Genomic DNA, 14,126 nt, shown 5'->3' on the forward strand with positions numbered 1-14,126 from the left:
ATTGGACGCTTAGCACGATTTGTTTACTTTTGAACTTTGGTAAAAATCGAACGTTTCTGCTACTTTGAGCTCAATTTCAAAGTACTTTTCATTGTAAAATCAGTCAAAATCATCTCAATTTCTGTAATATGTCTTCCATTCTATAGAATGAGGCCAGGAAATCTAGAATACAACAATAAATACCATACGAAAATATAGTGCAAAGTCGCTGTTTTAATCCAAAAACACGGTCAAAGTTTTTTTTCTCATTACGCACTGTGTGCTGCAGGATTTTTTTTATACTGCGCACACTGACCACATAGACCGATTCTTTCATATGTAGGCCTACCAGCTTTTTCTCACTAGATTTGAGGGCGCTACAATTTAGGTGTATACTAGTACGCCAAAAACCCTGGTGCATAAGCAGTACTAGTACGGCCGAAACCCTGAAAGGGTTAAGGATGCATAATTTCACCATGGCTGTTTAACGTGTATACATTGATGGGGCTGTAAAAGAAGTAAATGTTAAGAGTGTTGAAGAGGTGTGGAATTAAAAGATAAAGAATGTAATATACAATAGGAGTTGTCACAGTTGTTTTTGTCAATGACATTGCTTGAGGGAGATACTGAGGAAAAGTTGCCAAGATTTGTGGATGAATTTGGGAGGGTATGTAACAGAAGCAAATTAAAAGTGAACGTCTTAAGGTATTTGGGAGTGGACTTGTCAGCAGACAAGTTTAGGAAAGATAAGGTGAACCATAGAATTAACAAGGGAAAAAAAAGGTGAGTGGTGCACTGAGTCATTTGTGAAGACAAAAAACATATCCATAGAGGAAAAAAGGAATGTATGAGAATTTAGTGGTACCAACACTCAAATGTAGGTGTGAATGAAACATGGGTTTTAACCCTTTGACTGTTTTGGTTGTATATATTCGTCTTACGAGCCAGTGTTTCAAACGTATATATACTCAATAATTCAAACGGCTTCAAATCAAGCAGGAGAAAGCTGGTAGGCCCACATGTGAGAGAATGGGTCTGTGTGGTCAGTGTGCACCACATAAAAAAAATCCTGCAGCATGCACTGTATAATGAGAAAAAAACTGACCTTTTTTTTTGGGGGGGGGGATTAAAAACGCCGACTTTGAGGTGTATTTTCATATAGTATTTATCGTTGTATTCTTGTTTTCATGGTCTCACGTGATAAAATGGAAAACATATTGTAGAAATAGAGATGATTTTGATTAGTTTCACAATGAAAATGACCTTGAAATTGAGCACAAAGTAAGGGAAATGTTCGATTTTTACCAATGTTCAAGAGTAAGCAAATCACACTGCACATCCAATACATGTCAACTGGGGAGTCTGATATTCTTTCACTAGTGCACTGATATTATTTATACCATTTCTACAGTAATGCAGTAGCCTGCATAACAGTAAATTTTGTGTTTTTTGTATGAATAAAAATTCAAAATAGAAAGCAGTATTAACCCTTTGACTGTCACGGTCGTATATATACGTCATGGGAGATACCATGTTTGACGTATCTATACGCATAAATTCTAGCGGCTTCAAATCAAGCGGGAGAGGGCTGGTAGGCCTACACGAGAGAGAATGGGTCTCAGTGGTCGGTGTGCACCCTGTGAAAAAAATCTGGGACTCAGCGGTGCATTGTGGGAACGCCATCTTGGTAGTCCATTTTCACCATGCCTCGCGGTAAGAAGTTCCTCACTCCTTGGTGGATTGGAGGTCTTTTGTTTCCAAGTGATAGCTCAAACAGTGATGATAGTGTCAGTGAAAGTGAATTCCCTGGTTTTGAAGCGGGTGTGACCGAAAAAATTACCCAGGATAACATAATTAGTGATGAAAACCCAGATGACCCACAACCTTCCACCTTTGGTGCTGGGCCGGCTCGTTCATGTTCACCTGTACCAGGACGAAAGAGGAAACTATTTGCCCGTGTACAAGACTCAGATGTGAGCAGTGCAAGTGATAGTGATAGTGATTTCAAGGTTATTGAAAGCAGTTCTAGTTGTGACAGTGAGGGTGAATATTCCCCAATGAAGCGGCAGTATATGCGACGTCGCATGCGGTCTGGTAGTGTGCCATATGCTGTTCCAAGAGGAAGGAGTACATCTTGGAGCACATCCCGTGGCCCTACACCACGTCCTGGTAGTGAAGATGACGATATTGTTACGATGGGTATCAATGATGCAAGTGAGGCAGCAGGCGGTGGTGGTGATAGTGATGGTGGCATGAGTCATGTGACACCAGCAGCAGGCCACGCTACTACCTGCACTGCTGACTCTGCACAACTACAACCAGCCTCACCCGACCCCACACTCCCACAACCACAACCACAACCACAACCACAACCTACACAACCACAACCACATTACAATATCTAGAACGCACCAGCTGACCGCATCTGGGATTGGCAGCAAAATGACGAGTTTGTTCCCAAGCCCCATGACTTTAATGGAGGACAAAGTGGAATACGGCCATCCTGTACACTTGGGAGCAATCCCACTGAACTGGAATGCTTTCAGTTGTTCTTCGATGAACCCCTGATGGACATTATTGTCAGGGAAAGTAATACATACTATGAGTACACCATGGCAAACACTATTCTGTCACCAAGATCATGCCTACACCAGTGGAAGGACACAACTGTGGCATAGATGTATCTGTTCTTTGCCACATGTGTATAAGCATAGTGTCAACATATACTGGGCGACAGACCACCTGATTTCAACCCCTGCTTTTAGTGACATTATACCAGTGAATAGATTTGTGTTACTGTTACGTATGTTACACTTTTCAGACAAAACTAGGCCTGACAGAAGCGACAGGTTATATAAGATCAGACGTGTGTTTATGTACCTGAAACAAAAGTGCTGTATGTATTTTTATCCCTTCAGGAAGCTTGTTATTGACGAGTCTTTGATTTTGTTCAAAGGAAGACTCTCATTCAAGCAGTATATACCAAGCAAGAGGAAATGCTTTGGTATAAAGTTATTTGTTCTGTGTGATTGCAAAACTGGTCTGGTTTTGGATATAACTGTGTACACTGGCAGTAAAAGAATGGAAGATACCAGAAAGTTACTGAGTATCTCTGGTGATGTGGTTAGAACAACGATGGCATATAAGGGGCATATTTTATATACTGACAACTGGTACACAAGCCCTATACTCAGTGATTTCTTGCGAGTGAACATGACAGATGTGTGTGGCACAGTGCGTAGAAATCGTAAACATATGCCTAGGTTCGATGCTGGCAGTCGTAGAGGTGAAGTGCAGGTGTTTGCTGCCAATGACATCATGGCATTTCGGTGGCATGACAAACGTGATGTCACACTACTGACATCAGTTCACCGATACGAAATGGTAGACACTGGCAAGCAGAATAGAGAGACCAATGAACCCATTGTAAAACCTGCAGCTGTGATGGATTACAACCTCAATATGCGCTTAGTGGACAAATGTGACATGCAGATTGGGTTTGCTGACTGTGTTCGCAAGAGTTATAAGTGGTACATAAAACTGTTTTTCCATCTTCTTGACATTTCCATGCTGAATGCTTATAATATGTATAAGTTGAAGACCAAGAAGAAACCCAAATATGGTGAATTTTGTTTGTCAGTCATCAGACAAATAATATTCAAGTACCAAGAAACAACACCTGCAATAGACCAGCGCCCACGAAATTATCAACACATGTCCTCTCGTCTGAGGCCTGGTGATCACTACCCATACCACTGCCTGCTACTACTGCCAGGAAAAATGCTCAGAAGAGGTGTTTTGTCTAGACATACCACAAAACGCCCACAAAAACGCAGAGACACTCATTTTATGTGTGAGGAGTGTAAAACACCATTGTGCTTATACCCATGTTTCAGAGAATTCCACAAGCTGCAGCACTTCTAGAAAAGTGTCCAGTGATTGTACATATGTATATATATTATAAAACAATCGTAATGAACATTTGTTTACATTGTTTGTGTAAACAAGTTTTAGCAACATTATAATGATACGAGTGTTTTTGCTATAATTGTGTTACATTCAATGAGTGTATATTTGAACATTGCACAATAATTTGGTCTCACAGGCCACAAAAGTTATGTGAAAAAATAAAATAGTGAAAAAAACAAGAAACCATCGAATACAAGTAAATCAAAGTTTACCGGGTGAGTGGCAGTCGCCGCTGTTGCTGCTCGCAGATCAATTTCAGCAAACTTCAGGACTCTATATCTCGGTAAGTACTGATGGGAAAAATTTTTTTTTTGGACTGAAACAATCAGAAAAATAATCTTAACATTTTCATAAGAAAAAATAATTTTTTTTTTTAATATTTTGCGACACCAGGAGACACTTCAGGATTGGGCCTTTCGACAGTCAAAGGGTTAATATAAGAGGGGCCTAGAGACATGACGAATGAACAGAGGATATGTTATTTTAGTGCCGAGAATGTCTACATTGTTTATTCTGGAGCCTATTTTGAAATTGGCATCTTTTTTAATTTGCGTGAAATTGGCCAAATTGCCAATTTCTGACCACTTTATTGGGTAGTTCAAATCGGCAAATGGGCGGTTTCTTGTACTCAATTGATAGAAAAAATGGAGTTCTAAAGAAACAGCTATGAGTTTGGTCAACTGGAACAAGTGAATTGGCCAAAAACAGGGCTCAAATTTGGCGAAATCGCCGATGCATATGTGTCGCCGAGACCACTAACTTCGTGAGTTTTCAACCAAATTTCATACTTTTGGTGTCATTACCATTGGGAAAAGATTCTCTATCATTTCATAAGAAACAATTTTTTTTTTTTTTCAAAAAATTTTGCGACATAGAATGATAGTTTCAGAAAGGGGCTCATGACAGTCAAAGAGTTAAAAGTTGGTGAGGAGGAAGCTGAAGGCAGTGGAGATGTCATACCAGAGAGCAGTGTGTGGTGTGAATATCTTTTAGAGAATTCATAGTTTGGAGAGTAAAAGGAAGCACAGGGTCACTAAAATTATCCAGAGGGCTAAGGAGGTGTTATTGAGATGGTTTGGATATTTAGAGAGGATAGAGCAAATTAGGATGACTTGGAGGGTGTATAAATCTGCAGTGAAGGGAAGGCAAGGTAGGGATTTTCCTAGGAAAGGTTGGAGGGAGGAGGTAATGGAGGTTTCGTATGCAAGGAGTTTGGACATCTAACAGGCATGTACGAGAATGTTGGATAGGAGTGAGTGGAGACAAGTGGTTTTCATGACTTGATGTGCTGTTGGAGAATGAGCAGGTTAACATTTATGAAGGATTCAGGAAAACCATTTAGCTGGACTTGAGTCTTGGAGGTAGGAAGTACAGTGCCTGCACTCTGTTGGGTGAGCATATTGCAGTTTGGATGGGCATCTGAGCTGTAATGTTGGCACACCTCTGGCAAGACAGTGATGGAGTAAGTGATGGTGAAAGTGTTTCTTCTCATTTTGCTCATCTTACCTTGGTGGGCAATGGCCGGTGTGTTAAAAAATCATGAATATTAATGTAGAGCACATTTTAGCTCTTTGTACAATCATTAGTGTCTCAGTATGGCATTTATAGTACATTATGCTATTTGAGGACTTATTAAACCTGTAGTCTAGAAAGTATCTTTACATTCAGATTAGCTACAGTAAAAGGTTAGCATGCACATCTTGCAAAGAAAATCCCATTTTTATGCATAACATTTCAGGCAGATTTTAGCTTGTATTAATACTATTATTATTATTATTTTCAACAAACCAGCCTTATCCCACCAAGGCAGGGTGGCCCAAAAAAAGAAAAACTTTCATCATCATTCACTCCATCACTGTCTTGCCAGAAGGGTGCTTTACACTTCAGTTTATAAAACTGCAGCATTAACACCCCTCCTTCAGAATGTAGACACTGTACTTCCCATCTCCAGGACTCAAGTCCGGCCTGCCAGTTTCCCTGAATCCCTTCATAAATGTTACTTTGCTCACACTCCAACAGCATGTCAAGTATTAAAAACCATTTGTCTCCATTCACTCTTATCAAATACGCTCACGCATGCTTGCTGGAAGTCCAAGCCCCTCGCACACAAAACCTCCTTTACCCCCTCCTTGCAACCTTTCCTAGGCCGACCCCCGACCCCACCTTCCCTCCACTACAGATTTATGCACTCCCGAAGTCATTCTGTTTTGTTTCATTCTCTCTACATGTCCGAACTGCCTCAACAACCCCTCCTCAGCCCTCTGGATAATGGTTTTGGTAATCCCACACCCTCTCCTAATTTCCAAACTACGAATTCTCTGCATTATATTCGCACCACACATTGCCCTCAGACATGACATCTGCTCTGCCTCCAGTCTTCTCCTCGCTGCAACATTCATCACCCATACTTCACACCCATATAAGAACATTGGTAAAACTATACTCTCATACATTCCCCTCTTTGCCTCCAAGGACAAAGTTCTTTGTCTCCACAGACTCCTAAGTGCACCACTCACCCTTTTCAGCTCATCACTTCTGTGATTTACTTCATCTTTCATAGACTCATCTGCTGACATGTCCACTCCCAAATATCTGAATACATTCACCTCCTCCATACTCTTTGCCTCCAATCTGATATCCAATCTTTCATCACCTAATCTTTTTGTTATCCTCATAACCTTACTCTTTCCTATATTCACTTTTAATTTTCTTCTTTTACATACCCTACCAAATTCATCCACCAACCTCTGCAACTTCTCTTCAGAATCTCCCAAGAGCACAGTGTCATCAGCAAAAATCGGCTGTAACAACTCCCACTTTGTGTTTGATTCTCTATCTTTTAACTCCACACCTCTTGCCAAGACCCTCGCATTCACTTCTTTTACAACCCCATCTATAAATACGTATATTGAACAACCACGGTGACATCACACATCCTTGTCTAAGGGCTACTTTTACTGGGAAATAATCTCCCTCTTCCCTACACACCCTAACCTGAGCCTCACTATCCTTTCAGTAACCTACCTCCTATACCATACACCTGCAACATCTGCCACATTGCCCCCAATCCACCCTGTCATATGCCCTTTCCAAATCCATAAATGCCACAAAAACCTCTTTAGCCTTATCTAAATACTGTTCACCTATATGTTTCACTGTAAACACTTGGTCTACACACCCCCTACCTTTCCTCAAGAATCCTTGTTCATCTGCTATCCTACTCTCCATCTTACTCTTAATTCTTTCAATAATAACTCTACCATATACTTTATCAGGTATACTCAACAGACTTCTTTTCTTTCAACAAACTGGCCATATCCCACCAAAGCAGGGTGGCCCAAAAAGAAAAAGCTTTCTCCTTTTAACTCTAGTAATGTATACAGGAGAAGGGGTTACTAGCCCATTGCTCCTGGCATTTTAGTCACCTCTTACAACACGCATGGCTTTCGGAGGAAGAATTCTGTTCCGCTTCCCCATGGAGCTAAGAGGAAATAAACAAGAACAAGAACTAGAAAGAAAATAGAAGAAAATCCAGAGGGGTGTGTATATATATGCTTGTACATGTATGTGTAGTGTGACCTAAGTGTAAGTAGAAGTAGCAAGACGTACCTGAAATCTTGCATGTTCATGAGACAGAAAAATGGACACCAGCAATCTTACCATCATGTAAAACAATTACAGGCTTTCATTTTTCACTCACTTGGCAGGACAGTAGTACCTCTCTGGGTGGTTGCTGTCTACCAACCTTCTACCTATAACTTAACATACTTCTTCCCCTATAATTTTTGCACTCTTTTTATCCTCTTTGCCTTTATACAAAGGAATATGCATGCTCTCTGCCAATCCCGAGGTACCTTACTCTCTTCCATACATATATTAGATAATAGCACCAACCACTCCAAAACTATATCCCCACCTGCTTTTAACATTTCTGTCTTTATCCCATCAATCCCAACTGCCTTACCCCCTTTCATTCTTTCCACTGCCTCACGAACTTCCCCCACACTCACAACTGGCTCTTTCTCACTCCTACAAGATGTTATTCCTCCTTGTCCTATACACAAAATCAAAGCTTCCCTATCTTCATCAACATTTAACAATTCCTCAAAATATTTCGTCCATCTTCCCGATACCTCTAACTCTCCATTTAATAACTCTCCTCTCCTATTTTTAATTGACAAATCCATTTGTTCCCTAGGCTTCCTTAACTTGTTAATCTCACTCCAAAACTTTTTCTTATTTTCAACAAAATTTGTTGATAACATCTCACCCACTCGTTTGCTCTCTTCTTACATTGCTTCACCACTCTCTTAACCTCTCTTTTTCTCTCCATATACTCGTCCCTCCTTGCATCACTTCTACTTTGTAAAAACCTCTCATATGCTAACTTTTTCTCCCTTATTACTCTCTTTACATCATCATTCCACCAATCCCTCCTCTTCCCTCCTGCACCCACTTTCCTGTAACCACAAACTTCTGCTGAACACACTAACACTACAGTTTTAAACCTACCCCATACATCTTCGACCCCATTGCCTATACTCTCACTAGCCCATCTATCCTCCAATAACTGTTTATATCTTACCCTAACTGTCCCCTCTTTTAGTTTATAAACCTTCACCTTTCTCTTACTTTCTACTTCTATTTTCCTTGTATCCCATCTACATTTTACTCTCATTGTAGCTACAGCTAAAAAGTGATCTGATATATCTGTGGCCCCTCTATAAACATGTACATCCTGAAGTCTACTCGACATTCTTTTATCTGCCAATACATAGTCCAACGAACTACTGTCATTACACCCTACATCATATCTTGTATATTTATTTATCCTCTTTTTCTTAAAATATGTATTACCTGTAACCAAACCCCTTTCTATACAAAGTTCAATCATTTACACCTTGCACCCCAAACTTACCTACCACACCCTCTCTAAATGTTTTCCTACTTTAGCATTTAGGTCCCCTACCACAATTACTCTCTCACTTGGTTCAAAGGTTGTTATACATTCACTTAATATCTCCCAAAATCTCTCTCTGTCCTTTACACTCCTCTCTTCTCCAGTTGCAGACACACTTACTATGACCCACTTTTTGCATCCAACCCTTATCTTAATCCACATAATCCTTGAATTTACATGTTTATATTCCCTCTTCTTCCATAACTGACCCTTCAACATTATTGCTACCACACTCTCTTAGATACTCCTGACTTAATCCCATTTATTTCTCCCCACTTGTGTATACAATACACTGTATATATGACTGACTAAAGTTGTTTACAGTTACTAAAGAAGAACAAGAACTATTAAGAAAATAGAAGAAAACCCAGATGGGTTTGTGTGTCCATGATTGTGTAGTGTTACCTAAGTGTAAGTAGAAGTAGCAAGTTATACCTGTTATACTGTATATTTATGAATCAGAAAAAACATGCTATCAATCCTACCATCATGTAAAACAATTAAAAATTTCTGTTTCACACTTGCTTGCCAGGATGGTAGAACTGGGTGGTTGCTCTTTACCAACCTACTACCTAGGAGACATAATTCAAAATTGAATATTTAACAAACCTAGGAAAGACCAAACTGATGAGAGTAATGTCACATGTAGGCAATGAAAGATTGAATACCAGATTGGAGGAAGTATGAAGGTAATGAATGTATTCAGATATTTGTGAGTGGACATGTCTGTGAAAGAGAAGGTGGATCATAGAGTAGACTGGGGAAAAGGCTGGTGGTGCATTGAGGCATCAGTGATGGAAAAAGTTGTGCTATGGAAGAAAAAAAAAAGAAGAAAAAAAGGGGGGATGAAACATACCAAAGTATAGTGTAAGGCATGGGTTTAACCATTATAGTAAGGAGAAGGTTGGAGGCAGTTGAAATGCCATGTGAGAGAGCAGCGTATAGTGTGAATATTATGTGAAGAATTTGGATTGTGTAGAGTAGATGGTGTGAAGTTACCATATGTTTAATTCTGAGGGCTAAAGAGGGGTTGTTGAGGTTGTTTGAGTATCCGCAAAATAGCATGACTAAGAGGGGTATATAAAATGGGTGTCCTGGGCACCTCTGCAAAAACAATGATTATGTATGAGTGTGGTGAAAGTGTTGAATGATGATGAAATTATTTTCTTTTTGGGGATTTTCTTTCTTTTTGGGTCACACTGCTTCGGTGGGAGACGGCCAGCTTGTTGAAAAGAAAAAAAGTACGTATTAGGGTTAGTTTGCCCAAAATGCCTGGGTGTGATAGTGGCTATCTTTGTACTTAGCAAATCAAAATTGTAATTACACATTGTAACCTTTACAAAGAAATAAACTTTACTATTAAATTAATTTGTTACAAGAGGCAGTAAATACTGAGAACCAAAAGAACATGGCCTTGAATACATGCACTTAGGGCAGGGGTGTTGAACCTTTTTTCTGCCAAGGGCCATTTGGATATTTATAACATCATTTGTGGGCCATACAAAATTATCTACTTAAAAATTTGTCCGCTATATTTGGTCAAACAATTAATTAATTTCCACCTAATGTGATGGCTGGAACTATTGCTCTTTAGTGAGGCATGTGATGTTAGCTAGTATTGATGCTGCTGCTCGCAACTGCTTTTCAAGGTTTACGTCAGTCAGTCAGAAGTGCAATCGACTCTTTGCAGTGGTAAGTTTTGAAAAGAACTGCTTGCAGCAGTAAGTTGTTCTGAACACAGATGCATATTTCAATGCATGTCTCCTCAAAGTGGATATGGGGAAGGGTTAATATAAATTTGTTGCTATGAAAAAAGCTCCTAGATTTATTGAATTTAGAGTCCCACCTGCCATTGCGTTGGCAGGGCCAGACCAAATAATTTTGTGGGCCGTATGGCAAGGGACCTTGATCACTTCAAATATATGAGTACGAGAGAAGACAGGCTATATACTACAACTGCTGTTGCTGCTGCTGCCACCACCACTGCCACTATATTTATCCTGTCTTCTCTTATACTCTTTAGGTATTTGAAGTAATAATGGTCCCAGCCCCATAAAGTTTTCAATAATTGTGTCCTAAGTGTGTGCATTGGTATCCATTTTGCTTTATATGGGCATATTATGTCTCATACTTTTAATTATGTACTGTAACCCTTAGGGTTTATCAGACTTAACAATAATTTTTATTTTTTTCCATTTTGCATTTGTAGTATACACAGATATTACGAAGAAGATCAACACAGCAGTGAAAGAGACAGTTCCTGGAGCACACAAGAGCACAAAGTGGTTGAGAAAAGGCACAGGAAATCTGGGTAAGTTTCAAACCCTAGTTTTTAATACTGCAATATTTGAGGTTTAATATGGCTGTAACTGTGTCAGGCCTTGAGATCCCCAAAGCTGATCATTTAACTATCTCTTAGCATGTTAAACATAGCAATTGACAAACACTCAGATACTTATTTGCTGTTAGGTAAACAGGGAAGCAGATGTAATAAATTATCTTTGTCTCCTTGTTTAAGATTTGAGCTTGGAATCATTCACTTGTGTAATATTAATTTAAAGTACGTACTGTAAATAATAGCATCAAATCATTGTTAAATATTTCCCAAGTTGTCGACAGTGAAGAGTGTATTTTGCATAGGAAAAATTGTTAACTAGATCTTTTTAAAGATGTGTGATCTAAAGCCATCTTTTAACTGCAATGAAGGTTGTTTGATGTGAGCATCTTAATCCTTTGGGGTCAGTTCCATAGTACAGTGGAACCTCTACTTGCGAGCGTGTCCACGTGCGAGTTTTTCCAAATACGAGCTGTCGATGGGTCGATTTTTTACTTCCATACGCGAGCAAAATTTCCACAAGCGAGCAAACCTCAAGGCAGGTTCTTTGACACTGGTGAGGGGCTCTTGCTCTTGATCTCGGGAATTGTATCTCATTTGTTTGTTGGACTATCTTATTGAAACTTGGGCAATGTATGATGGAAAGATGCTTCTTAATGTACACCAAAAATCTAAGCATAAATAATGGAGTTCACTTCTCAGCAATTAGTCGCCCCTTAGTGGTAATTTCGAATGGTTTTTATGGTTGTATTCTCGTTTTTTTGGTCTCATTTGATAGAATGGAAGATAAATTACAGAAATAGATATGATTTTGATTGCTTTCATGACGAAAAGTACCTTGAAATAGAGCTCAACATAGGAGAAATGGTCCATTGCTTGGCTGTTTGTGTAAACAAATGACGTCACTGTCCATTCCAATATGCAGTGGTGAATGTGTTGACATATTTATACAATTATTGCAATAAGGAATAACAGTAAATCTTATATTTTTTGTGTGAATAAAAATTACAAATAATTTATATAATAATAATAATAATAATAATAATATGTATAATAATAATATGTATAATAATAATATGAATAATAATAATATGAATAATAACAATATGTATAATAATAATACATATATAATAATAATGTACTACATATAATAATTATAATAATAGACGGCTTCAAAAGTCCGTCACTAGATGGCATTGTTTACCACAACAAAGAGGAAGCGGTTGTGGCCGCCTCCACCTGTTACATAATGACACATTTTATTCATTCTAGAGTATATATTGTGTTTCTATGTTATTTATATTGTCTGTTATGTCATATTAGATGAATTGCGATGTATGAATAAGCCGTATAGATGATATTAGCAAAATTATTCATGAAGAATTTTACCCGTGTCCAGACAAACTCTCGTCCACCGCCGACACCGCCCATACCACTACATGAATGACATATTTTATTCATTCTAGAGTATATATCATGTTTCTGTGTTATTCATATTGTTTGTTATGTCATGCTAGATGAACTGTGATAGATAAATAAGCAGTATAGATGATATTAGCAAAATTATTCATGAAGTATTTTGCCCGGTCTCTAGACAAACTCGTCCACATCTGACACCGCCCATATATATCAGGTTTCTATGTTATTTATATTGTTTATTATGTCATATTAGATGAAGTGAGATAGATAAATAAGACGTAGAGTTGGTATTAGCTAAATTATTGAAGTACAGAGTTCCACTGGAACGGATTAATTGCATTTCAGTTAATTTAAATGAGGAAAATTGATTCTGCAAACGAGCAAATCCAGTTGCAAGCAAGGTCATGGAACGGATTAAACTCGCAAGTAGAGGTTCCACTGTACAGTGGACCCTCGACTAACGCTATTAATCCGTTCCTGAGAGCTCATCGTTAGAATAATCGTTAGTCAAGTTAATTTTCCCCATAAGAAATAATGGAAATCAAGTTAATCCGTGCAAGGCACCCAAAAGTATTGAAAAAAAAAATTTTTACACGTGAAATATTAATTTTAATACACACAAACTGAAGAAGACATGCACAGTTACATGACACTTACCTTTATTGAAGATCTGGTGATGATTGATGGGATGGGAAGAGGGGAGTGTGTTGATGGTCTTAGTGTTTATAAGGGGAATCCCCTTCCATTAGGACTTGAGGTGGCAAGTCCTTTTTTGGGGTTACTTCCCTTCTTCTTTTAATGCCACTAGGACCAGCTTGAGAGTCACTGGACCTCTGTCGCACAACATATCTGCCCATAGAGGCCTGTACCTCCCGTTCCTTTATGACATTCCTAAAGTGTTTCACAACATTGTCAGTGTCACCATTAAACACTTGTTCAGGTTTCAGTCCTTCACTGTCTATGTACTCCTTGAATTCCTGCACATATTTTTCAGCTGCTTTTTGGTCCAAACTGGCAGCCTCACCATGCCTTATCACACTATGTATGCCACTACGATTCTTAAATCTCTCAAACCAACGTTTGCCGGCCTTAAATTCACTCACATCACCACTAGTTGCTGGCATTTTTCTAATTAAATCGTCATGCAACTTCCTAGCCTTTTCACATATGATCACTTGAGAGATGCTATCTCCTGCTATCTGTTTTTCGTTTATCCATACCAATAACAGTCTCTCAATATCATCTATCACTTGCGATCTCAGTTTCGAAAACATAGTTGCAGATTTGGCAAGAACAGCTTCCTTGATTGCCGTTTTCTTGGCCACAATAGTAGCGATGGTTGATTGGGGTTTTGTGTACAGCCTGGCCAGCTCGGAGACATGCACTCCACTTTCATACTTAGCAATGATCTCTTTCTTCATATCCATAGTAATTCTCACCCTTTTTGCTGTAGGGTTGGCACTA

General features: G+C 38.9%; 1 protein-coding gene and 1 long non-coding RNA gene across 4 annotated transcripts in view; one reads left to right on the top strand and one right to left on the bottom strand.

Moving 5' to 3' along the window:
* Window positions 1-14,126, top strand: part of LOC128689073 (uncharacterized) — a 172,910-nt gene that overhangs the window by 107,930 nt on the left and 50,854 nt on the right. Inside the window, exon 7 of the mRNA XM_053777154.1 lies at window positions 11,118-11,219. Coding sequence (XP_053633129.1) covers window positions 11,118-11,219 — 102 coding nt within the window. The remainder of the gene's footprint in view (window positions 1-11,117; window positions 11,220-14,126) is intronic.
* LOC128689075 (uncharacterized) overlaps window positions 1-14,126 on the bottom strand; it is an 88,333-nt gene that overhangs the window by 57,532 nt on the left and 16,675 nt on the right. The gene's annotated exons all lie outside the window — the stretch shown is intronic.

This window comes from Cherax quadricarinatus, chromosome 21, assembly GCF_038502225.1.
Source record: "Cherax quadricarinatus isolate ZL_2023a chromosome 21, ASM3850222v1, whole genome shotgun sequence".
In the NCBI taxonomy this organism is placed as follows: Eukaryota; Metazoa; Arthropoda; class Malacostraca; order Decapoda; family Parastacidae; genus Cherax; species Cherax quadricarinatus.